The sequence below is a fragment of the Staurois parvus genome, unplaced genomic scaffold (genome assembly GCF_062004578.1).
Source record: "Staurois parvus isolate SC_StPar_1 unplaced genomic scaffold, SC_StPar_1.0 ptg000912l, whole genome shotgun sequence".
In the NCBI taxonomy this organism is placed as follows: domain Eukaryota; kingdom Metazoa; phylum Chordata; class Amphibia; order Anura; family Ranidae; genus Staurois; species Staurois parvus.
This window is the reverse complement of record NW_028318708.1, coordinates 112,501-140,218: the sequence shown is the minus strand read 5'-3', so window position 1 is coordinate 140,218 and position 27,718 is coordinate 112,501. Positions and strand designations below refer to the sequence as shown.

The 27,718-nt window shown below is 41.2% G+C and overlaps 1 protein-coding gene across 1 annotated transcript in view; it reads right to left on the bottom strand.

Annotated features, from left to right (window-relative positions):
- CHAF1A (chromatin assembly factor 1 subunit A) overlaps positions 1 to 27,718 on the bottom strand; it is a gene marked incomplete at its 3' end in the record, with an annotated part of 112,285 nt that overhangs the window by 20,255 nt on the left and 64,312 nt on the right. The window contains exon 5 of the mRNA XM_089656510.1: positions 18,149 to 18,356. Within this exon, the coding sequence (XP_089512636.1) occupies positions 18,149 to 18,356 (208 nt within the window). The remainder of the gene's footprint in view (positions 1 to 18,148; positions 18,357 to 27,718) is intronic.

Genomic DNA, 27,718 nt, shown 5'->3' with positions numbered 1-27,718 from the left:
AATTGTTTGAATGCAAGGCGGCCAGAAAAATTAATGAGAGACTCATCAATGCAGATAATTTGCTGGAGAGTATAGACCTCTGCAAATTTTTGGTTAAGGGGATTTACGAGGGGCTGAATTTTGTGGAGCCGGTCAAATTCAGGGTCACCTCAAGGACGACAGAGTGTATTGTTGAAATGCATAAAACACATACTCTCATATCTATGCCTGGCCATGGCAGCAGAGAACACGGGCATATGATGAATCGGGTCTGTGGATCAATATAACCGCAATTAATTTTTTTTAGTAATGCCCATGTTGAGGGTTAGGCCCCAAAAAAATATAAATTCGAAAACCGTAATGGGTTTCCATGCGACTGGTCTGGCAAGGTTTGAATTTTGGTTGGCGGCGATACATTGTTGTGCTTATAAAATGCTTTGATCCACAATCAATGCATACAGATCTTCCGTGAAAAAAAGCACCAAAAAAAAAAAAAAAAAAGAAAATCAAGGGGAGTAGTTAAATTTGCTATTTCCACCTGAATTCCGGGTTGGGCAGTGAATGGGGGAGATACAAGTGCTGCAGAATTTGTGGGCTGCCAATCGGGATTTGCAAGCACATCCGGAAGGATACTAGGGACTCTACGGGCCTGTGTGCGTATTCTTGGTGGTTGCAGGATAATACTTGTGCTAGCCACCGCACCAGCTTGTACTGCACTTATGGGACACACCACGTCACCAAGTGATACTGCAGTGCTGGTATTATTATTTTACAGGATTTATACAGAGCCAACACTTTGCTCAGCACTTTAAAATATAACGGGAGACAATACAGCAAAAATACAGTTCAATACAAGAGGGTTAGGAGGGCCCTGCCCCTTGGAGCTTACAATCTAAGAGGTATGTGAAAGACCCGGATGTACTAAACCGCTGGTGCTCGCCAGTTCACCAAAAGGTAGCGTGGCACTAGTAACTGGCACTCTGCTGCATATGAGAGTCATCAATTTACCGGCAAGTGCTAACAGAGATCAGGCCTGATTCTGCCAACACTGCGGTTTTGTGTGCAATAGATCAGGCGACAGTGACCTACTGGCACTGCACTTGCAGGGGGAAAGGGGGGGGGATAAGAGTAGGGGCTAAAACGCAGGTGCTGGCAGGTGCCGGGACTGATCCCCCTAACGCTGCGTTTTTGGGGATGCTATACTAATGTAAACGCTGGTATAGTGCTGATCTGATCAAACATATTGATTCATTCAGACACTATACTAGCAATAACAATATTTTGGACTTTTTGCTATAAAACATGTCCAGTAAAAAAAATTTAAAAATAAAATTTTGTTATAAATTTCAGCCAAAATGTATTCTGCAACATATCTTTGCAAAAAAAAAAAAATCCCAATACGTGTAAATTAATTGCTGTACGTGACCATTATAGCGTTTACAAATGGCGGCATACATACTGGATTTAAAAAATTTTTTTATATTAATAATCGATCAGTGACTCCTGATTTCTGCCATAAGTCACTGATCGCCACTATTAGTATAAAAAAAATTAAAAATCCAGTATATATACCGCCATTTGTAAACGCTATAACGTTCACATAAACCAATTAATTTACACGTATTGGGATTTTTTTTTTTAGCAAAGACATGTTGCAGAATACATTTTGGCTGAAATTTATGATGAAATTTTATTTTTAAATCTTTTTTACTGGACATGTTTTATAGCAAAAAGTCCAAAATTTTGTTATTGCTAGTATAGTGTCTGAACGAATCAATATCTTTGATCAGATCGCACTATACCAGCGTTCACATTAGTATAGTGTCCCCAAAAACACAGCGTTAGCGGGATCTTTCCCGGTACCTGCCAGTATCTGCATTTAGCCCCTACGCTTAACAACCCCTCCCCGCCTCTCCCCCAGCAAGTGCAATGTCAATAGATCACTGTCACTTGATACATTGCACACAAAACCGGTGTTCAACAGACTTGATCTCTGCTAGCAGTTGCTGGTAAATTTTGATGACTCTCATATGCAGCAGAGTGCCAGTACTAGTGCTGCTCTAACGTTTGGTGAACTGGCGAGCACCAGCAGCCTAGTACATCCTGGTCTTTCATATACCATATTTGTAGTGTCACTTGGTGACATGGTGAGTCCCATAACTGCAGTACAAGCTGGTGCGCTGGCGAGCACAAGTAGTGTCCTGCAACCACCAAGAAATCGCACACAGGCCGTAGAGCCTGTAGAATCCTTCCAGATGTGCTTGCAAATCCTGATTGGCAGCCCACAAATTCTGTAGCACCCGTAATTCATCCATTCACTGCCCAACCCGGAAATTCAGGTGGAAACAGTAAATTTAAATACTCCCCTTGATTTTTAGGAGCATTTTTTCACAGAAGATCTGTATGCATTGATTGTGGATCAATTTACATGCACAAACCAGATTCAAACCTTGCCAGATCATTCGCTTGGAAACCCAATATGGGGTTAACCCTCAACATGGGCATTACTAAAGAAAAAAAAAAAAAAAAAGAAAAAAGTTAAATGCGGTTGTATTGGTCCACAGACCCAATTAATCATATGCCCATGTTCTCTGCTGCCACGGCCAGGAATAGATAGGAGAATATAATACGTTTTATGCATTTCAACGACAACACACACTGCCATCCTTGCGGTGACCCTGAATATGACCGGCTCCACAAAATTCAACCCTTCGTAAATCACCTTAACCAAAAATTTGCAGATGTCTACACTCCCCAGCAAAATATGTGAGTTGATGAGTCCCTCATTAATTTATCTGGCCGCCATGCATTCAAACAATTTCTCCCCAGCAAGCATGCCAGATATAGGGTCAAGATGTACAAGATCTTCGAGAGGGCAACAGGCTATACTTATAAGCTTCGGATTTATGAAGGAAAAAGATAAGTGAAGCCCCTCGGATCCCCAGACTACAGAAGGAGTGGCAAGATAGTTTGGGACTTGGTATCATCCTTTTTCTATGGGGAACCACTTATACGTGGCCAGGGCGGTATATTCTAATGGTGGGCATGGCACACGTTTTCTGGCAGAGATTTCTTCTTTCATTCAGCCCACAGGCTGTATAAAAAAAACAAACAAACAAACATAGCATATATACCCAACAAGGACCAGTGGCGTACTGGTACATCACTGGACTTTAAATGGTTATACCAGGATGATGCCTACATCATCCTGGTATAATTTTTTTCAGCTGGTGATCGGCCTTCATGTAAAAGCAATCCTAGTGGCCAATTAGCTGCAGGATTGCTTTTACAAGCAGTGGGAGAACATGCCCCCCCTCCCCCGCTGTTTTGCACAGCCTTCTTGGACAGTCCCATGCCATCAAGAAAACCTGAGAATGCAGCCAGTGTTTCTGCTAGACGACCATAGAGCTGATTGGAGACCGGAATGGTGCCAATCATCTCTATAGTCTAAGAAATCGGAAGCTACGAGCATTTCATCACTTCAGTTTCGCAGGATATAAACAGTACCATTTGTAAATTGAGAAAGCAGCTGATCACACCGATCTTGGTGAGATTAGATCATGTAAGGGCAGAGGAGATATCTAGAGTGATAGACCCCAGATTTCTCAAAAAAGAATATATGACAATGTATTAATTATAGGGGATATTTGCATTCCCTGCGATAGCATTAAAAGTAACCAAAAAAATAAAAGGAACAGTGTCAAATTTTAAAAAATCAAAAAGTTAAAAAAAAAAAAAAAAGCTCCCTTGCCCCCTGCGCACGCACCTGTGTGCGCTAGAGTTGACCCTGTGCCGGTATGTAAACAGCGGTTGCGCCATGCATGAGGTATTGCCGCAAACGTCAGATAGACAAACGTCAGATAGATAGAGTCTGATAGACCCCAGATTTCTCAAAAAAGAATATATTACAATGCCCATTAAAAGTTATAGGGGATATCTGCATTCCCTAGGATAGCATTAAAAAAAAAAAAAAAAAAAGTATGTAAATAGCGGTTACGCCATGCATGTGAGGTATCACAGCAAACGTCAGATCTACGGCAGTAATTTTAGCACTAGATCTGCTCTGTAAATATATAATGGTAGCTTGTGAAGGCTTTTAAACAGTTGTCTATGGATATTAAAAATATATGCAGTTTGTGGTCATTGCACGGGGTATGCGCAGTTTTAAAGCATGTCATGTTTGGCATCTATTTACTCAGCATACCATCATCTTTTATATTTTACCAAATTGGCCAATATATTGTGTTTTTAAACACTAAAAAAAAAATATTTTTTCAAAAAATAGTTTGAAGGAAAAAAAAAAAAAAAAAAAAAAAAAAAAAAAAAAAAATCGCTGCGAGAGTACTATGTGTCATAAAAAATTGCAGTACCCAACATTTTATTCACTAGGGTGTCTGCCTTTAAAATAAATAAAAAAAAAAATTTGGGGGTGCAAAGTAATTTTCTAGCAAAAAAAAATACTTTTTTCATGTGAACAAAAAGTGTCAGTAAAGGCTTGATTCTTCAGGTGGTTAGAAGAGTGAATGAAGTGTGGCATAAACGTCTAATGCTAGGTACAAAACACTCCCAACCCCCAAAATGACCCCTTTTTGGAAAGTAGACACCCCAAACTATTTGCTGAGAGGCATGTTGAGTCAACAGAAGAATATTTTTTTACCACGTTTTGGAAAACGGCAAAAAAAAATTCTCTTTTTACACAAAATTGTCACTTAAATGATTTAATGCTTCCACATGCCATGGGTATATTTGGAATTACTCCACAAAATACATTTACTACTTCTCCCAAGTATGGGGGTACCACATGTAAGAATTTTTGTCATTTTTGTCAGTCCAGCCAAAAACAGGATCCCAAAATCCAATAAGCACCATCAAGCTTTTAAAGGGTTTTAGAGCATTACACTTCCTGACTACTGGTCACTGTTTTAGAGGCTCTGAAATGCAAAGTGTTCTGTGTCTCCAATCTAAGCATTGATAGTTTGATCTCTGTAACTTACAGTTGTGATGAGATAGTGATAACTTCTGTTGGATACCACCGTCAGTGACTCAATGAGAATGACATCTTGTAGATCTTGTGAAGTTTATCCCATAAACAGAGAATCTTACAACAATGAAATTCCATAGGTCAAAAGAACATGTGTCTTGCTTCATGCCATGAGGCTGCTGCAATGCATTTCTGGGAAAAGGGGAGGGCTATCTATGCAACATTAGCTAAACTAAAGGAAAAGGAGGCGCAGAGACAAAACACTGAAACTTTTAAAGGCATATGACAGTCAAGTGAACACTCCCCGTCGAAATCCATGATTTCTATTATAATAAACTTTAGTTCAAGTCCAATATGATAATAAAGATTCTTTCCAGGAACATCTGCAAAACAAGAGGGAAGGGAAGAACAAGGGAAAACAATGCAAACATTAAGCAGAATACTTGCAAATGTTGGTCTCCCAAAATCCAGGCTGAGACATGGAACTCCATATTCAGAGGGGAAGGCAGCAACATGCACGATTCCTTACCTCCCTTTAAATCAGGTTGATGACTTGTCTTCCTCTTTGGGCAAAAGTAGTACTAATTCCTTAATAGGCCTGAAGTAAAGGTGTGCAGAACCTTCTTTCATGGTGGATATAACCAAGATGTGTACCGAAATGCAGTAGTAGATACTTCACGACTGCCACAGTCAGCAGGGTTGAGGCTAGTGGGAACATAGTGCCATTGTTCAGGATTTAGCGATTGTTTCCAGGATTCCCACCTTTGTTGTTTCTTTTTTGGGTAAGGGGGTATCCCAGTCTGAGCTTTCAGAAGTAAGTTGTCTCAGCAGTATCTTACCCTGAATGGTGAGAGGTGTAATGAAGCCGAACGGATCATAAATGCCATTTACTGTAGACAATACTCCTCGCTTTATGAAGGGCTTGTCACAGACTGATGCTTGAAATGTGAATGTGTCTTGTTTAACATTTCAAAGCAACCCAAGACTGCGTTGTGTAACAAATGTCAGATCCTAGTTGGAATTTCTTCACACTGACAGCATGGTCATCAGAAGGAAAGGCTATCATGACCTTGTCGCTGTTAGAGATTATTTTGTGAAGTCTGAGGTTTGCAGTGGCAAGCATGTTCTGGGTTCTAGTAAGAAGGTCAATAGCTTCTTCTTCATTGGGCAGAGATTTGAGCCATCTACATAGAAATTCCTTTCGACGAACTGTCTTGCATCAGATCCAAATTCTCGCTCACCTTCTTGAGCTGTTTTCTTCCGTCCATAACTTGCTATTGCAGGAGGACGGTTACCAAAAACATGTACCTTCATTCGATATTCTATGACTTCATCGTTGACATTATTGCAATACCATCGGAACCTGAGGAAGTTTCTGTAGTCTTCGCGGACGATGAAACAATGGAACATCTGCTGAATGTCAGCCATAACAGCAATTGGCTCTTGTCTGAAGCGAAGTAAGACTCCTATGAGATTGTTGTTCAGATTAGGCCCAGTGAGAAAATTGTCATTGAGGGAGACACCTTCATGACGAGCACTTGAGTCAAAGACCACCCTAATTCGATCAGGCTTGCGAGGATCGTAGACACCAAAGCATGGTAGATACCAACATTCTTCTGCTTCCATAAGGGGAGGTGCAGGCTCAGCATGATCTCTCTCAAACACCTTCTGCATAAAGTCCACAAAGTGCTTTTTCATCTCAGGCTTCTGGTTCAAACTGCGATTTAAAGAAACAAACCGTGATTCTGCATGTACCCTGTTTGTAGTCTCTTTCTTGCGGTACGAAATGGTAGAGGTGCTACCCAACTCTTGGAATCATCTTGGTAGAACACTTTACTCATGGTTTTCAAGAATTATGGTAACTGCCAACTCATTGTCTTTAGTGGTTACCTCGAACACTTTGTTGTCGATGATGTCATCCCAGAGATTAAGAGCTTTCTTATTGTCTTGTGTGATGTGCTGTTGTGCACCTTTTTTAAACAGTCTTTCATAATATATGTGGTCATTGTGCAGAACAAGTTGTTCGTCCATTTGACAGGACATGTGTTTTAAAGTAAGCAACTGAGTAGGACCTCCTGTCCTTCTCTAGGCAGACATTGCCTATGCTGATCCATCCTAGAGCCAAACGCTGAGCATATGGTGCATTGTGTGGACTGTTAATTTGATGACGAACTTTGTGCACCCTTAGGATGTCTCGACCAAGTAACAGCAGGATATCGGCATTTTCATCGAGGGCTGGTATTTGGTTGGCTATGGGCTTTAAGTGAGAATGGTGAAAAGCAGCTTCAAGAGTAGGGATCTCCTCTTAGATGCTTGGAATCTGGTTGCACTCTGACAATGTGGAAATATATTTGCCCACTATCACTGAGTAGCAACTACAAGACCACTGGCTCTCCTGCCTAAGATTTCTGTAGTGCCGGAACAAGTGCTTAGAGTATAAAGCAGAGCATCTCCAGTTATGTTCAACAGTTCAAAAAACCATGTTCTTGCAAGAGATCTGTTACTCTGATCATCCAGAATAGTATACAGTCTAATGGCCTTTTCAGGTTGACCCTTGGGGTATACACAGACCAAGCATATCTTTGCACAGGATTGGTCACAGAATCCTTCTCCACAGATCTCTGTACATGTAGAGAACACTGGTATGTTCAAGTCTGCCCCAAGCAGCATTAAGGCCTGCAGCAGGGTTGTCAATATGAACTGCTTTGAGCCTCATGATGCGTTCAGTAGACTGGGAACCTAGCCATCTAATAAGTAGATCTAATTCCTCTGTGGCATTGATGTCTAGGTCAATCATTGTAGCCTTAAAAGTGGATTTCCAGCCTTTAATTTTCAGGTTTGTCATCAAACTTGGTGAGGCCGGTCTTAACAAGCTCTCTGCGGAGCATGTATTTAGCATGACATGTTTTCAGATTTTGGGTGCATGACTGCAGGAGGAACAGAGTTGGTTGTGATGGTAGGACTTACGTGGAGTGACTTGGGAACATATGTTGCTGCTAAGGCATTCAATGCCGGAGCTGGCTTAGAGTCCATTGGCATGTTAATTTGTTGAGTGGTGCGTTCGCTAGGAGGTACTCTGCTGGTGCCAAAGTATGATGGACGGTCTATTAAATACACACCAGTGTCTGCAGCTTGCTGAGATGCAGCAGTCTGATGCATTGGAGGATATAAGGGCAAATCCTCCTGAGGTACAGTAGGTGCAGAGAAGAGACTTTGATGGAGTAGCTTGGCTGCTGCGACAGGGAGTTGACATTCTGGAGAGGTGTGTAAAGAATCTGAGACATAAGATACAACTGAGTGTCGAACTGTTTTCTCTTTAGTTTTCACTAGCGGCTTGTTCTAAGACCCTTAACCTTGCCATGGCTGTGGCATGCTCACATTGTTTTTCCAAAACTTCAATTTCTGCCTTTTGACGTGTGGCTTCAGCTTTTTTCTCTGATGTCTGATGTGCGGCCTGAGCCTCCATTTCTGCTTTCTTTTATGCAGCCTGAGCCTCTATTTGAGACCTGAGCCTCTCTTTCTGCTTTCTGATGTGCGGGCTGAGCCTCCATTTGTGTTTTTTGATGTGCGGCCTGAGCCTCTATTTGTGCTTTCTTATATGCGGCATGAGCCTCCTCTTTCTGCTTTCTGATGTGCGGCCTGAGCATCCATTTGTGTGGCCTGAGCCTCTATTTGTGCCTGAATTTTAGACGCTTCAGCATCAGAACGGGCTTTTATTAGTTGTCGACAGAGTGTAGAAGATCTTGATTGTATGGATTTGGAAGATCTTGATGAGCGTCTAGTAGATGCAGAGCGCTGAGATCTGGATTCATGGAGCTATGTTATTCTCACTTCTGCCTTTGTCCGCACCACTAAATTGTCTTTCAAGATTGAGCTCCTCAAAACTCATTAATTCTTCCAATGACTTTTGAGTGTGGTACCGCTTTAACAGAGCAATATATTTAACACAGAGTCTTTGATAATTCTTATAAGCAACATTCAATTGCTGGATAGCACCCTCTAGTTGTAATGGCTCATGAGATTGTTGGGAGAGAGCAGACATACATTTAACAGTATTAGACCACAAGTCACTAATATTAGACAGCAATTCTAACTTTGTCAGCATTAAGATTTTCTTGCACTTTCCAGGATGGATTTCTTAACAGTTTTTCTCTTATCTAAGTCCTGCTCTGGATGAAGCTCTGATTGTGGTTGTGTATTAGTTTCCCCAGACTGTATAATACTTTCCTGAAACATCATGTTAGCAAGGAGAGGGGGTTGATAGAGAGCTTACAGAGAAATGTATAACTTTTCCTGTGGGTTAGTTCAGGTTTCCTAGGCAATGGCTGCAGGAATATTTTCTCTTATAAGTTCACAGACAAGAGTTGTGTTGTAATGTGTACACATGCAGTATATAAACTTGCAGTTGTAAAACATTCACATCAATAATTTGTCCTGACACAAATGAGTGTTATGCTGGGATATACTTGGAGATATGTACAGACTTATGTAGAGGTGGCTGCACTCTCTATAGCTGAAATATCCAGTATCCATGTAGCATCTCACTGTGTATACTAGCTATCAAGGGTTATTATGAAGACAGCTCACTAGTCCTTTGATTAGCCAGGTTCATATGAAGCATTCCACTGTTCTTTTGACTGGCCATCCTATGAAGCATTCCACTGTTCTTTTGACTAGCCAGGATGAAGCATTCAACCGTTCTTTTGACTATTCTGTGTCTCCAATCTAAGCATTGATAGTGTGATCTCTGTAACTTACAGTTGTGATGAGATAGCGATAACTTTAACCTCTGTTGGATACCGCAGTCAGTGACTCAATGAGGACATCTTGTAGATCTTGTTAAGTTTATTCCATAAACAGAGGATCTTACAACAATGAAATTCCATAGGTCAAAAGAACATACTGTGTCTTGCTTCATAGAGAATAAACAGGTGGCGCACACACCTAGTGCATTATCCAAGGTTTATTGAAAGGTATGAAAGGTAAAAACATACTCACAGACGAAGCATGTATCTAAAAAGCATTTGCATAATGACAATGGCCAAAACGGCAGGCAAGGTGTTCCAACTGTCAGTGCGGTCAAATGGCTAACGCTTTCCGGGGACAAATCGCTGTCCTCAGAACTACTGACCAGCCTGTATGAAGGTCAAGCGGTAAATAACCATGGCTAGATGCCTTGGGAGCAGAGCTCCACCTCCTCTACTTGTTATAGGGCGAGGAGTTGGAGGGGGTTATTTAAAGTGCAATATTTGGTAATTTCTGTAAATGCATATATATATATATATATATATATATATACTGTAACCAGCATGTACAACATTTGGTGCCTTCCTTCCTTAAATAAGGGCAATAATTGCCACCTGTTTTTCAAAGAAAGACTGACCTCACTAATAGAACTCCACACTGCTATTATTTTGAACATGGCCCTTTCAATTAGCGATTCAATTACACAGAATCAGCAGCATGCATGTCATGACTGTTGGGTTTCTATTACTCTACTACACCTGCTAGAAAATTATTTGACATGTAGAAATATCATTTCTACCAAAAACAGTGATTGATCAGGTTAGTGATGTCTGACTGCTATTATTTTGAATACAACTGTATATACACATACATTCAGTCAGGTCCATAAATATTGGGACATCGACACAAGTCTAACATTTTTGGGTCTATACACCACCACAATGGATTTGAAATGAAACGAACAAGATGTGCTTTAACCACTTGAGCTCCTGAGGATTTACCCCCCTTAATGACCAGGCCTTTTTTTGCTGTTTGGCGCTGCACTAATTCAAAAGATAATTGCGCAGTCATGCAATGCTGTACCCAAACAAAATTTACGTCCTTTTTGTTCACACAAATAGAGCTTTCTTTTGATGGTATTTTATCATCTGTGCGCTTTTTATTTTTTGCGCTATAAACAAAAAAAAACACAAAAAAGTTTAAAAAATATTTTCTACTTTCAGCTATAAAAAATATATCGTAAACTCAAAGTTAGTCATAAATTTAAGCCAAAATGTATTCTGCTACATGTTTTTGGTAAAAAAAATCCTGTGCATTAGTGGGCAAACTGGCACTATCTGGGAGGGGCGCTAACACTATCGGAAGTTGCCAGTGACACTAATACAGTGATCAGTAAAAATCTGTTCTTTGTAATCAATGACAGTGGTGACAGGGCAGTGAATGGGTTAACGGGGGGGGGGGGGGGGGGGGCGATCAAGGGGTTAAATGGGATTTCTGGTGCACTAGCGGGCAAACTGGTGCTATCTGGGAGGGGCGCTAACACGACCGGAAGTCGCCAGCGACACTGATACAGTGATACAGGGATCAGTAAAAATCGGTTCACTGATCAATGACACTGGTGACAAGGCAGTGAAGGGGTCAGAGAGTTCCTTGAGAAGCCCATTGATTTTTTTCTCTCCTTTTGCTTTTCTTTTTTGCCCTTATTGCGAGAAGGATACCTCTGATATAAGCCTTCTGAGCCTCCCATATAGTTGCCACTGACACATCTCCTGTATCGGTTTCCTCAAAAAAATCGCTCTATTTCGTCCTTTATTTTCTGATCGATCTCCTGATCCAAGAAGTGTCTCATTCAACCTCCATGCTATTCCTCCTTTCAACTCCTTTCCCCATATCAGTTTCATTGTAACCGGAGCATGATCCGATATTGACATTACTTCAATTTTTACTTTGACCAAGGACTCTAAGTCGATGTTCCAATATATAGTCCAGTCGTATTGCATGACTGCGCAGTTGTCAGTTAAACTAGTGCAGCGCTGTATAGCAAAAAAATTGGCGTAAATTGCAGTATCTATTCCATAGTTTGTAGACACTAACTTTTAAATAAAGCAATCAATATACACTTATTGGAATTTTTTTTTTTTTTTTTAACCAAAAACATGTAGCAGAATACATTTTTTTTTATAGCCGAAAGTAAAAAATACTGTTTTTCTTCAAAATCTTCAGGGTTTTTTTTTTTTTGTTTTTTTTTTAAAGCATGAAAAATAAAAAAGTGCACAGGTGATCAAATACAACCGAAAGAAAGCTCTATTTGTGTGAAAAAAGGACATAAGTTTTGTTTGGGTACAGCAGTGCATGACCGCGCAATTATCAGCTGAAATAGTGAAGCACCGAACAGCAAAAAAGAGGCCTGGTCATTAAGAGGGGTAAATCCTCAGTATGGCAAGTGGTTAACCGCTTGCCGCCCTGCCACTGTATATATACGTGTGCAGGGCGGCAGTGGAGCGCAAAAGCACGTTTTAAAAACGGGCTCCGCGCTCCCGACACTTTCGCAAGTAGGGGGCGCGCGCGCGCTCCCGCCGACCCGCGGGTGACACCATTCGATCCAGGAGGGATCAATCATTAGATTTCAGCCAGTGATTTCTGGCTGAAATCAGATGATCGGTCCCTGTCCTATGTTGACATTTACACAGGGCAGGATATGATGTCATTCTTCTCTGCCTGGACACATTCCGTTCCAGACAGAGAAGAAGACACAGCAAAAGTGAGTACAAAGCACTACACTAACAGTTAGAACACACCTAGGACACATTTAACCCCCTGATCGCCCCCCCCCCCAGTTAACCCCTTCACTGCCCTGTCACCAGTGTCACTGATCAGTTAAGCGATTTTTACTGATCACTGTATCAGTGTCGCTGGCGACTTCCGATAGTGTTAGCGCCCCTCCCAGATAGCGCCAGATTGCCCGCTAGTACACCAGTAATCCCATTTAACCCCTTAATCTCTCCCCCCCCCCCCCGTTAACCCCTTCACTGCCCTGTCACCAGTGTCACTGATCAGTGAACCAATTTTTACTGATCGCTGTATCAGTGTCGCTGGCGACTTCCAATAGTGTTAGCGCCCCTCCCAGATAGCTCCAGTTTGCCCGCCAGTACACCAGAAATCCCATTTAACCCCTTGATCGCCCCCCTCCCCCCCCCCCCCAGTTAACCCCTTCACTGCCCTGTCACCAGTGTCATTGATTACAGTGAACAGATTTTTACTGATCACTGTATTAGTGTCACTGGTGACTTCCGATAGTGTTAGCGCCCCTCCTAGATAGCACCAGTTTGCCCGCTAATGCACGGGATTTTTTTTTACCAAAAACATGTAGCAGAATACATTTTGGCTTAAATTTATGATTAACTTTGAGTTTACGATATATTTTTTATAGCTGAAAGTAGAAAATATTGTTTTTTTTCAAAAGTTTTTTTTTTTTTTTGTTTATAGCGCAAAAAATAAAAAGCGCACAGGTGATCAAATACCACCAAAAGAAAGCTCTATTTGTGTGAAAAAAAGGACGTAAATTTCGTTTGGGTACAGCATTGCATGACCGCGCAATTATCATTTGAATTAGTGCAGCGCCAAACAGCAAAAAAAGGCCTGGTCATTAAGGGGGGTAAATCCTCAGGTGCTCAAGTGGTTAAAACATTACAGAAAGGTTTACCAAGGTAGTAGTCCACTACCAGGGTTTGGAGAAAAACAAATGGATTCCACACCACCAGCAAGACTACCATTCAGATATGATTATCTCAGATCACAAGTATATAATGTGAAGTGGAATTACTATATTAACCACCTGCCCTCCATAGGATTTAACCCTTTCCTGACCAGGCAATTTTTGCATTACGGCGCTGCACTATTTATACCAGTAATTGCAAGGTCATGCAATGCTCTACCCAAATGAAATATATGTCCTTTTTTTCACACAAATAGAGCTTTCTTTTGGTGGTATTTGATAACGGCTGTTTTTTTTGCTTTTGTTTTTTTGTGCTTAAAAAAAAAAAAAAAAAAAAATTTATACTTTTGGTTATAAAAAAAATATAGTAAACTCAATCATAAATGTAGGCATAAATGTATTCGGCTACATGTCTTGGTAAAAAAAAACCCAACCCCAATCAGTGTACATTAATTGCTGTGTGTGAGTTATAGCGTCTACAAACTATGGTATAGATACTGCAATTTACTCAGTTTTTTTGCTATGCAGCATTGTGCTAATTTGACTGACAATTGTGCAGTCATGCAATACTGTACATAAATGAAATTTATGTCCTTATTTCACACAAATAGAGCTTTATTGTGGTGGTAATTTGATCACCTCTGGGTTTTTTATTCGGGAACACAATATTTTCTAATTTCTGTCATAAAAAATATCCAATACACTCAAACTGCGTATTTTGCTACATCTCTTTGGAAAAAAGAATCCCAATAACTGCATATTAATTGGCTTGTGTGAAACTACAAACTAAGGTATAGATACTGGAAGTTACACAGCTTTTTACTCTGACTGCCTATCGCACTTCTTGAGGTGCTAAAATGCCAGGGCAGTACAAAAACCCATAAATCTTTTCAGAAAGTAGACAACATAAGCTATCTACTGAGAGGCATGTTGAGTCCATGGAAGATTTTTTTCCCCACAAGTTTTTGGAAATGACAATTTTGTGTGTGTGGAAAAAAAAAAAATTGTCACTTAAAATCAGAGTTCCACTCAAAATCAGAAGCTCTGCTCATTTGCCTCCTCCCCCCTGTATCATTCTGGCATTTCTGGACCTCCGAAACTGTGATGGGCAGTTGGAAAGTGTAATGGGGAAAAAAATACATTTAAAAGCATATAGGTTCTAAATTGATTTTGGGTCCTGTATGCAGCTAGACTGCCAAAAAGTCTCTCAAATCTGGTATCCCCATACTTGGGAGAAGTAGCAGATTGTAATTTGCGGAGTAATTTCACATATACCCATGGCATATGTAAGCAAAGTGAAAACTTTATGAAAAAAAATGTCATTTTCAAAGAACTTGTGGTAAAAAAAAAAATTATTCTATTGACTCAACATGGCTCTCAACAAATCGTTTGGGGTATCTACTTTCCAAAAACGGGCCATTTTATGCCCAGCATTAGAAGTTTATCCCACACACCACTCACTCTTCCAACCACCAGAAGACGAAGCCTTTTCTGACACTTTACTCACATAATTAAAATAAAATTTACTAAAATTATTTTGAACCTCCAAAAATTATATATATTTTTTAAAGCAGACACTCAACTGAATAAAATGGTGGGTGCAGCAATTTATGTCACATTGATAATTCAAATTTAAAAGAAAACACTTTTTTACTTTTAAATGCACAAAACACACAATATATTGGCCAATTGTTTGGATATAAAAGATGGTATGTCAAGTAAACAGATGCCAAACTTGACATGTTTTAAAACTGCACATGCCCCGTACAATGGCAACAAACTGCATACATTTTTAATATCCATAGGCGATGCTTTAAAAGTCTTTACAGGCTACAGTTTTAGATTTACACAGGTAATTACTGCCGTTGATCTGACCATTGCGGCGATACCTCACATGCATGGTGCTTACATACTGACATGGGGCCAACGCTTACACACCAAATTGCGTGCGTGGGGGGGCGAGAGAGTGTTTAGCACAGGGGATGCAAATAACCTGACAGGTATACTTTGAGAAATCTGGGGTCCTATTTTTATTTGTCTAGCTCTTTTGCCTTTAAGTAATCTGATCTCACCAAGATCGGTGTGATCAGATGCCTTCCCAATTAAAAAAAAAAAAAAAGTGCGGTTTATATCCTACGAAATTGAAGTATTAAAGTGATGAAAAGTGTGTAAGTGTGTGTGTGTGTGTGTGTGTGTGTGTAAGTGTGTGTGTGTGTGTGTGTAAGTGTGTGTGTGTGTGTGTAAGTGTGTGTGTGTGTGTGTGTGTAAGTGTGTGTGTGTGTGTAAGTGTGTGTGTGTGTGTGTAAGTGTGTGTGTGTAAGTGTGTGTGTGTGTGTGTGTGTGTGTGTAAGTGTGTGTGTGTGTGTGTGTGTAAGTGTGTAAGTGTGTGTGTAAGTGTGTGTGTAAGTGTGTAAGTGTGTGTGTAAGTGTGTGTAAGTGTGTGTGTGTGTGAGTGTGTGTGTGTGTGTGTAAGTGTGTGTGTGTAAGTGTGTGTGTGTGTGTGTGTGTGTAAGTGTGTGTGTGTGTATATATATATATATATATATATATATATATATATATATATATATATATATATATATATATATATATATATATATATATATATATATATATAGAGGTGTTGAGAAATGGGTGCCCCTAGATCACTGAATGTATTCTGTGTTATCTATATCACTAAGCTCTTAGTAACAGATCCTTCAAATCCTGTGAGTTGCAAGGTGGGACCCTCCATGTGTACACACACTGAATTAGCTGAAGGCAGTAGTCTCAGTAGGATAATGTGCCCTGACGCACTGTAAAAATGGTTCAAGAAAGGATTGAGGGACACGAGTTCGATGTGTTGACTTGGCCCCAAATTTCTCAACATCTCCATCTAATCAAGCATCTATGGGATGTGCTGGAAAAACAAGTCCAATCCATGGAGGTCCCACCTCGCAACTCACAGGACTTGAAGGATCTGCTACTAAGAGCTTAGTGATATAGATACCACAGCATACCTTCAGTGATCTAGGGGCACCCATTTCTCAACAGGTCAGAGTTCAATGGCAAAAGGGGGACCTACTCAATATCAGATGAGTGTCCCAATTTTATGGCCAATCAGTGTGATTGATATAGATACTTTGCTACAATGTAAAGTAGTGAGTATACAGCTTGTGTAACGGTGTAAATTTGCGGTCTCTTCAAAATAACTCAACATACAGCCATTAATGTCTAAACCATTGGCAACAAACGTGAGTACACCCCTAAGTAAAAATGTCCAAATTGGGCCTAAAGTGTCAATATTTTGTGTGGCCACCATTATTTTCCAGCACAGCCTGGTTTATTGGGCTTGGAGTTCACGAGAGCTTCACAGGTTGCCACTGGAGTCCTCTTCCACTCCTCCATGAGGACATTACAGAGCTGGTGGCTGTTAGAGACCTTCAACTTCTCCACCTTCTGTTTGAGGATGCCCCACACACACTCAATAGGGTTTAGGTCTGGAGACATGCTTGGCCAGTCCATCACCTTTACCCTCAGCTTCTTTAGCAATGCAGTGGTCATCTTGGAGGCGTGTTTGGGGTCGTTCTGTTAGAATACTGCCCTGCGGCCCAGTCTCCAAAGGGAGGGGATCGCGCTCTACTTCAGTATGTCACAGTACATGTTGGCATTCATGGTTCTCTCAATGAACTGTAGCTCCACAGTGACAGTAGCACTCATGGAGCCCTAGACCATGACACTCCCACCACCATGCTTGACTGTAGGCAAGACACTTGTCTTTGTACTCCTCACCTGGTTGCTGCCACACATGCTTGACACCATCTGAACCAAATAAGTTTATCTTGGTCCCATCAGACCACAGGACATGGTTCCAGTAATCCATGTCTTTAGTCTGCTTGTCTTCAGCAAATGGTTTGCGGGCTTTCTTTTGCATCATCTTTAGATGAGGCTTCCTTCTGGGACGACAGCCATGCAGACCAATTTGATGCAGTGTGTGGCGTATGGTCTGAGCACTGACAGGCCGACACCCCCACCCCTTCAACCTCTGCAGCAATGCTGGCAGCACTCATAGGTCTATTTTCCAAAGACAACCTCTGGATATGACGCTGAGCAAGTGCACTCAACTTCTTTGGTCGACCATGGCGAGGCCTGTTCTGAGTGGAACCTGTTCTGTTAAACCTCTGTATGGTCTTGGCCACCATGCTGCAACTCAGTTTCAGGGTCTTGGCAATCTTCTTATAGCCTAGGCCATCTTTGTGTAGAGCAACAATTCTTTTTTTCAGATCCTCAGAAAGTTCTATGCCATGAGGTGCCATGTTGAACTTCCAGTGACCAGTATGAGAGAGAGTGATAACACTAAATTTAAACACATCAACTCCCCATTCATACCTGAGACCTTGAAAAACTGAGTCACATGACACCAGGGAGGGAAAATGGCTAATTGGGCCCAATTTGGTCATTTTTCACTTAGGGGTGCACACACTTGTTTTCCAGCGGTTTAGGCATTAATGGCTGTGTTTTGAGTTATTTTTAGGAGACAGCAAATTTACACTGTTATACAAGCTGTACACTCACTACTTTAAACTGTAGCAAAGTGTAATTTTTTCAGTGTTGTCACATGAAAAGAAATTATTAACAAAATGCAAGGGGCGTGCTCACCTCTGTGAGATAATATCTCAATCTATAGACACACACACACACATACCCCTACATACACAATGCTATCTATACTGCCATCCTATACTCACAGTGTCTTGAGCCCATGGCCTGCGTGGGCAAATAACTGTACTCGACCTGTTCCAAGTACCCCAGTAAGCTGGACGATAATTCTCGCAGAACTGTAACAGCTTCATCTTTCCAAACTTTCTGCGCTCTGGAACATTCATTCGTTCATGAGTGATATTTTCATGTATGGTTTTATCAGTTTCGGTTACAATCTGCACATCATCTGTATCCCTGCAAAAAAATAATTTATAGGATTAATAAACTAGGCTCAGAACAAAAACATGTCGTAAGACTACATTCCCACCATGTAATTTCTCATGTGGTGCATTTTACATATTATTCAAACCTACATATTCAGAATTTTGTTGGAAACCTTAGATACCAAGGATATTGAATTCACCCAATGCCCAGGACAGGTAGCTCTGGGTGCCAGGAAGGTAGTTTTTTTTTTTTTTTTTTTTTAACCTATATCCCTGCTGCAAGCAAGCAGCACGGTTCACCTGTCAGGTGGAAGCATTTTGGCAGCAGTGCTGCTGCCGATTACTTCCACACAGCCCACAGTGCCAGCCCCCCACCTGCTATATGTTCCAGGCTCCTCTTGCCCATCCACAGGCCCAGGACAAGTTCGGTGGCTGCCTTTGGGTAGAGGGAAGGGAGGAGAGCAGATAAACCTGTCCCCTCCCCTTCTTGTCCTGACCCGGATGTGACGGGACTTCACTTCTAGGTCCCAGTTGACAGATTCCCAGCCATCGAGGCTGGGAAAGAATGTAATATGCAATGCAATGTATAAAATCAACATGCAGCACTAAAAATAACAATAGCTGAAAGCCATCTAAGTAAAAAGTCCAATTCTATCAGTGTAATCTGGATACTCATATAATGGTTCACAAGTGAATAGTATAATTAATAGCCTCTATGGTTAAAATCAAAATAACTCAAACGCAGTTGGGGTTGTGCAGATAAACTGTGAGAAACATCCAAACTAGGCATTTGAAAGTGCATATAGTGAAGTGAAATTCAATCAATTATGATCAGTTGACATCCGTGATAGTAGTGGTGATAAAACGAACGAGTGTAGATTGCACTAACCAGATAGCGCAAGTCAATGCGCATTTGAGTACAACAGGACCAACTCCTGGTCATCCGCATCTAGTAACTGGAACACCGGGTCATCTGGTGGGCATCAGTGGGATCTGCAGCGCACCATCAGGGTTTCCAGGTATCAGAAGTACAATCATGCAAACACCAGGGGGAGCCAACACTTGCAGCGTGATATCGCCAATGGTCTCCTTAGAAAGGAAGGCTCATAACAAAATGAGCCCAAGCAAAAAGATTTTCCATAGTGCAGTATTTCTTTAATGTAATCAAGGGTTAACAGAGATAAAAGTAGATGAACTCACTTTGCCTATAATGACAGTATTAAAGATGGCCACCGGCCATGCAGAGGAGCCATGCGGTATGACGTCACTGAGGGCAGCTTCCTAACATGTTACGTGCACCTGCACGTTTTCAAAGGAAGTGTGCCTCTCTCAGTGACATTTCTTTAGTGTACTGCGCACCTGCACAGTACTGTTCATGGACGTCAATCCCCTCCGTTCGCGCATGTGCAAAGCATGCAAACGGCGGCCATTTTCTAGAAGCTCAAGTTTAGCAAGACGTGTATTGGGGACTTCCTGGTCACAAAAGAAAGAGGGAAAACTTTAATAAAGGCACAAGAATTTTAACTAAGTTTTTTTTAAAGCCACTGACAGAAACAGCTTTATTCCGAAGCATAGTTGCCATCACCCAAGATGGTTAGACAATATCCCCAAGGGGCAATTTTTGCGCATACGCAGAAACTGTGACAAAATTGATGATTACATTACCCAAGCAGATATTCTAAAGAGACAATTTTTGGAGAAAGGCTATAATGCCGCTATTTTAGATAAAGAGATCATAGAGGTGAGCAACCTCAACAGAGATGATCTCCTTGCCCCTAAAGATAATTTCAAGGGGTAGAGGTTCTGTTCATTTATCACTAACTTCTCAGTCCAATATAAACAAGTGGCGAGAATTATCAAGAAGAATTGGCCAATACTTAAAAATGACCCTATATTGGGAGAGGCTTTACCAGATTTCCCAGAAATTACGTTTCGGAAAGCTCTTCCTTTGAGGAATACCCTGGCCCCCAACATTGTAAACCCACCGAAACAACTTTTCTGTTTTAGCCAAAAAGGGTTTTACCCATGTAATCGTTGCATGATATGTGTTAGCAACAGGAGCCATAAAAAAAACAGTTAAGAGTTTCCGCTCTAATAACACCGGAAAAATTTATGATATCCAAACAGTTATCACATGTAATAGTACACACGTTGTATACCTTCTTGAATGTTCATGTGGGAAACAATACATAGGCAGAACCACTAGGAGACTGAGAAAAAGGCTCAGAGAACACCTGAACAACATTAAAAAAGGATTTAAGGAACATTCTGTTTCTAAGCACTTTCGTGAATCTCATAAGAACCCGCATTGCCTCAAATTTACTGGGATAGACATCGTAACAAAACACTGGAGAGGCACTTTTAAGCGCCGAACTGTCTCAATGCTTGAGACCAAGTGGATATATTTACTATGCATTTTCACATCACTTGGCCTCAACATTGACTTGGATATAAATTGTTTTATCGATACTAGTGAAATTATTTCTGCATTTTAGGGAATATATCAGTCACCTATATTTTTTTACTAATATCATTATATTTTACGCCTATATTTTAGATATTCCTAGTTTCCCAATTTTTTATGTATTATCATAATACTGTTTTTTTACCTACCATCCCTTTTAGTTATTGTCTTTGTGATTATAAATCGGATGTCCTTTTTATTGTTCTTTAACCACTTGCACTCCTGAGGATTTACCCCCCTTAATGACCAGGCCTTTTTTTTGCTACTCGGCGCTGCACTAATTCAAATGATAATTGCGCGGTCATGCAATGCTGTACCCAAACGAAATTTATGTCCTTTTTTTCCCACACAAATAGAGATTTCTTTTGGTGGTATTTTAGCACCTGTGCGCTTTTCATTTTTTGCGCTATAAACAAAAACAAAAACAAAAAAAAAAAAATCACACAAATTTAAAAAAAAAACAAACACAATATTTTCTACTTTCAGCTATAAAAAAATATATCGTAAACTCAAATTTCACCACACATTTAGGCCAAAATGTATTCTGCTACATGTTTTTGGTAAAAAAAAATCCCAGTAAGTGTATATTGATTGCTTTGTGTGAAAGTTATAGCGTCTACAAACTATGGTATAGATAACTTGAAATTTACACAGCTTTTACTTTCTGACCGCCCATCACATCTCTTGAGGTGCTAAAATACCAGGATAGAACAAACACCCCCAAATGACCCCTTTTCGGAAAGTAGACACCCTAAGCTATCTGCAGAGAGACATATTGGGGTTTATTTACTAAAGCTGGAGAGTCCAAAATCAGACTCCCTTCTGCATAGAAACCAATCAGCTTCTAACCTCAGCTTGAAGCTTTGGCAATGAAACCTGGAAGCTGATTGGTTTCTATGCAGAAGGGAGTCTGATTTTGGACTCTCCAGCTTTAGTAAATAAACCCCATTGTATCCATGGAAGATTTATTTTTTTTCCACAAGTTTCTGGAAAATGACAATTTTTTTTTTTTTTTTTTTACACAAAATTGTCATTTAAATTATTTATTTCTTGCACAAGCCATGGGTATATGTGGAATTACACCCCAAAATACATTCTGCTACTTCTACCGAGTATGAGGATACCACACGTGTGAGACTTTTTGGGAGCCTAGCCACATACAGGAGCCTGAAATCCAATGACCACTTGAAGGTGCGTAACTTCTTCATTTCACTTCCTCACTACCTATCACAGTTTTGAAGGCCCTGACATGCCAGGATAGCAGTAACCCCCTCCCAAATGACCCCTTTTTGGAAAGTAGACACTCCAAGGAATTTAAAAAGAGGCAAGGTAAGTATTTTGCAGATCTCATTTTTTCCTCACATTGTTCTGAAATATAAAAGAGAAAAGAAGAAAAAATGTGTTTTTGTTTTCCTTCATTTTCCAAAAACTTGTGGCAACAAATGAGATCTGCAAAATACTTACCATGCTTCTTATCAAATTCCATTTGGGGGGGTTTGGTGCTATTCTGGCATTCCAGGGCCTCCGAAACTGTGATAGGTAGTCAGGAAGTGTAATGAGGAAATAAAGCCCTTTAAAAGCCTGAAGGTGCTTATTGGATTTTGGGGTCCTGTACTTGGCTAGACTGCCAAAATGTCTCACCTGTGGTACCCCCATACTTGGGAGAAGTAGCAGAATGTATTTTGGGGAGTAATTCCACATATACATATGGCTTGTGTGAGCAATAAATTATTTCAATAACAATTTTGTGTAATTTTTTTTTTGTCATTTTCCAAAAACTTGTGGTAAAAAAATAAAAAAAAATAAATTATTCTATTGATTCAACATGCCTCTTAGCAAATAGTTTGGGGTGTCTACTTTCCAAAAAGGGGTCATTTTGGGGGGTGGGGGCATTTTATGCCCAGCATTTCTCTGCCAGAAAAAGTGTGGTATGCCCACCATTAAAAAACCTCCCTGCATCCACCCACTTCTAATGGTGGGCACACATGAAATGTGCAAACAAATATAAAATATATATGCCGAAGCATAGGGGCCATCCACCGACTGGCCACTCCAGGCCCCCATGCTTCGGCATATATGCTTTTTTTTTTTTTTTTTAACTGCGGATGAAAAATCTCATCCAACAGCGCTGCCCACGTTGATTTATGTCTATTCTGACAGCAACAGGAACTTGCTCTCAGAATAAACAGGTCAGTGTTGCAGCTGAAAGCATTCCTGCAAACAGAAATGATTAACAATAAAACACTAACAATAAAACAAAAGTAGAACAATCACAAAAATAACAAAAAAAAACTATTTTTGGTTTTTACATTTTTTTATTTTTTGGGGGGGATTTGTACTTTTAATTTTTTTTTTTTTTACTTTTTGTTTCAAACTTTAAACATTTTTAAAACAGATGGTAGGGTCTCTCCAAATACCTGACTACCTAACATCTTTCGAAGACCCTGTGTAAATGTGCCCTGAACGGTGCCGTGGTGTACCCTATACGAATAGTTCACTAGTGTATGGTAGAGGCGGAAGCAGGGCTTGACGCAGAGGCCAGGTTGGCCAGGACAGGAGGAACAACAAAAGCGGCTGTCACGCATAATTCCATGTTTGCTACATACACATCTTTTTTGGGGTCTTCTTTGGGTTGGGGTACCAGGAATGGTATCGGGAAAATGTCTCTCATGCAGCCGGCTAACTGCATCTGGGATGGGGGTTTGGGGCACAGCACCTTCTGGATACAAAAGGGCCCTGATGATCTCTAACTGGAATTTTAGGTAGGGTTCACTATGTCCAGTTGCTTTGTAGAGAACAAAAGCGTTCTATACAGCCAATTGAAATAAATAAACAGACACTTTTTTGTACCAGCGTCTGGCTTTTCGGGAAACTTAAGTACGGCTTCATCATCTGGTCATTGAAGTCCACCCCTCCCATGTTAAGGTTATAATCGTGGACACAGAGGGGCTTCTCAACAACACCAGCTGCCGTGGCAATTTGGACGGTCGTATCTGCGTGAATGGAAGACAGGAGGTAAACATCCCGTTTGTCCTTCCACTTCACTGCGAGCAATTCTTCGTTTCTCAAGCAGGCTTTTTCCCCCTTTCTAAGACGGGTATTTACAAGCCGTTGGGGGAAGCCCCGGCGATTAGGTCGCACAGTGCCACATGCGCAAATTCCCAGATTGTACAAATGTGTAAATAGTGGCACACTTGAATAAAAATTGTCCACATAAAAGTGGTACCCCATATGGAAAAAGGATGACACCAAGTCCCAAACTATCTTGCCACTGCTCCCCATGTAGTCTGGGCATCCGGGGGGCTCCATGTGACTATCTTTTCCCTCGTAAATCCAAAATTTACATGTATAGCCTGTTGCCCTCTCACAGGTCTTACACATCTTGACCCCATATCTGGCACGCTTGCTAGGGAGAAATTGATTGATTACAAGGCGGCCAGAAAATTGAATGAGGGACTCATCGATGCAGATGTTTTTATGGGGAGTATACATATCTGGAAATTTTTGTTTAAAGTGATTTACGAGGGGCCGAATTTTGTGGAGCCGGTCAAATTCAGGGTCACCCCGAGGACGACTGAGTGTGTTGTCGTAGAAGTGCATAAAACGCATTATTGTCTCATATCTATGCCTGGCCATGGCAGTAGAGAACACGGACATATGAACAAGCGGGTCTGTGGACCAATACAACCGCAATTGATTTTTTGTTATTAATGCCCATGTTGAGGGTTAGGCCCAAAAAAAGTTTAAATTCGGAAACCGTAATGTGTTTCCATGCGAATGGTCTGGCAAGGTTTTAATTTGGGTTGGCGGTGATAAATTGTCATGCATATAAATTGCTTTGATCCACAATCAATGCATAAAGATCATCTGTGAAAAACAGCTCAAAAAAATTAAGGGGAGTATTTAAATTTGCTGTTTCCACCTGAATTCCGGGTTGGGCAGTGAAGGGGGGGGAAGTGCAGGTGCTGCAGACTTTGTGGGCTGCCAATCGGGATTTGCAAGCACATCCGGAAGGATACTAGGGGCTCTACGGGCCTGTCTGCGAATTCTTGGTGGCCGCGGGACACTACTTGTGCTTGCCACCGCACCAGCTTGTACTGCACTTATGGGACTCGCCACGTCACCAAGTGATACTGAAGTGCTGGTATGTATAAGACCAGGATGTACTAGGCCGCTGGTGCTCGCCAGTTCACCAAAAAGTAGTGCGGCACTAGTACTGACACTCTGCTGCATATGAGAGTCATCATGCGTTTGTACCACCTCAGCAACCTGGGAATGGGGTCGGGTACACCTGATCTTAGCAGGGACCTCTTCTTCGTCGTCTGAGCTATCTGTCAGGGTGCCGCTGCTGTCTATAGGTTCATATTCTGAGCCCGATTCTGCCAGTGAGTCTTCCCCTTCGCTCTCACTTGACATGCTGAGAATCCTATAGGCCTCTTCACTAGAGTACCTTTGGTTGGAAATTTTGGCCACTAAATTTACAGGTACCTAGTGCGACTCACGGGAAAAAAAGCGCCTGGCTGTCAGGGACTGCTTGAACCGCTACAAAAAAATGTACCGACAAGTGCTAACAGAGATCAGGCCTGATTCTGTGAACATTGCGGTTTTGTGTGTAATGTATCCAGTGACAGTTATCTACTGACACTGCACTTGCTGGGGGAGAAGGGGGGGCGTAGGGGCTAAACACACGTGCTGGCAGGTGTCGGGGCTGATCCCGCTAACACTGCGTTTTTGGGGATACTATAGTAATGTGAACGCTGGCATAGCGCTGATCTGATCAAAGATATTGATCCAATCAGACACTATACTAGCAATGGAGGTTTAGCGTGCAAGTGAGCATGTTCCTGGCAATCAAGGGGTCAAATGTGATTACTTGCATACTAGCGGCAATCTGACGCCATCTGGGAGGGGCGCTGACGCTAACACAATCGGAAGTCACCAGTGACAGTAATACAATGATCAGTAAAAATCTGTTCTCTGTAATCAATGACACTGGTGACAGGGCAGTGAAGGCGGGGGGGGGGGGATATCAAGGGGTTAAATGGGATTACTGGTGTACTAGCGGGCAAACTAGCGCTATCTGGGAGGGGCGCTAACACTATTGGAAATCACCAGGGACACTGATACAGTGATCAGTAAAAATCTGTTCACTGATCAAGGACACTGGTGACAGGGCAGTGAAGGGGTTTATCTGGGGGGGTCGATCAGGGGGTTAAATGTGTCCTGGGTGTGTTTTAACTGAATGTGTAGTGCTTTTGTACTCACAGTTCTGTTTTCTTCTCTGTCTGGGGCGAATGTGCCCAGGCAGAGAAGAATGACATCATATCCTGTCCTGTGTAACTGTCAACACAGGACAGGATAGGACAGGGACCGATCATCCGATTTCAGCCAGACATCACAGGCTGAAATCGAATGATTGATCCCTCCAGGATCAAATCATGACACCCGCGGGTCGGCTGGAACGCGCGCCCCCCCTGCCCGCGAAAACCTCGGGAGCGCGGAGCACATTTTAAAACGTGCTTTTGCGCAGCCGTGCCGCCCTGCAAACTTTTTTATGCAGTGGCTGGGCGGCAAGAGGTTAATCTCGCTACATTTGAGACTATTTCCATATTAGTGATCTCAATATTCATTATATTTATTTTATTTAATGCTTCAATTGAGTGATATTCTAATAAAATAGGAGAGTTTAAATCCCCCCCTCCTAGTGTTTCTCTGGTCATCTCCTATTAACATATATTTTTCTATATTAATATTTTAGTATATTCAGTTCCATTTTTTTTAAAATATTTATGTGTATTTTTGGCTCTTATTTCCTTGTGTTGTTATAATAAGTTTTGGCTTTTAAGACATCCCCATTTTTAGTCGTGACTTTTAATTTTGATTTTTCTTTTTAAATTTGTTCACTGGGGAATAGTATTTATCATGATTTTTAACATTAGCAATATAGTTTGATACATTTCTGAATTTTTATTAGAATTATGTGATATATATTGTATATTAACATATAACATAGGTTGCCCATTTTTAGTAATACACAGGCGTACCAAGACTCAGTAAGACTGGTAAACCTCAGTTCTGGGTGATTTCCTGGTACCTGTAGTCCCATTACCTATACCAGGTAGTTATTTCACCCTACTGGTTATTTTTCTATGTTTGGTTGTAAGATCCTCTATAGGACGTATCTCGCGCTATATTGGCCCAATATACAAGTTAATATTAGCCATATATTGTGCATCTAAATTGCCATTCGTAATAAGAACGGGGAAGGAAAGTTTTCCCCCTTTCCTATGTGACCAGGAAGTCCCCAATACATGTCTTGCTAAACTTGAGCTACTAGAAAATGGCCACCGATCGCATGCTTCGCACATGCGGGGACAGACGGGATTGACGTCAATGAACGGTACTACGCAGGTGCGCAGTACACTACTTAAGATATGTCACCAAGAGAGGCATGCTTCCTTTGAAAACGTGCGGGCGCACGAAACATTTTAGGAGGCTGCCCTCAGTGACTTCATATAGACAAAGTGTGAGTTAATCTACTTTTATCTGTTAACCCTTGACTACAATAAAGCAATACTGCACTATGGAAAATCTTTTTGCTTGGGCTCATTTTGTTATGAGCCTTCCTTTCTAAGGAGACCATTGGCGATATCACACTGCAAGTGTTGGCTCCCCCTGGTGTTTGCATGATTGTACTTCTGATATCTGGAAACCCTAATGGTGCGCTGCAGATCCCACTAATGCCCACCAGATGACCCGGTGTTCCAGTTACTAGATGCAGATGACCAGGAGTTGGTCCTAATGTACTCAAATGCGCATTGACTTGCGCTATCTGGTTAGTGCAATCTACAATCGTTCATCTTATCACCACTATCAAGGACATCCACTGATCATGATTGATTGAATTTCACTTCACTATATGCACTTTC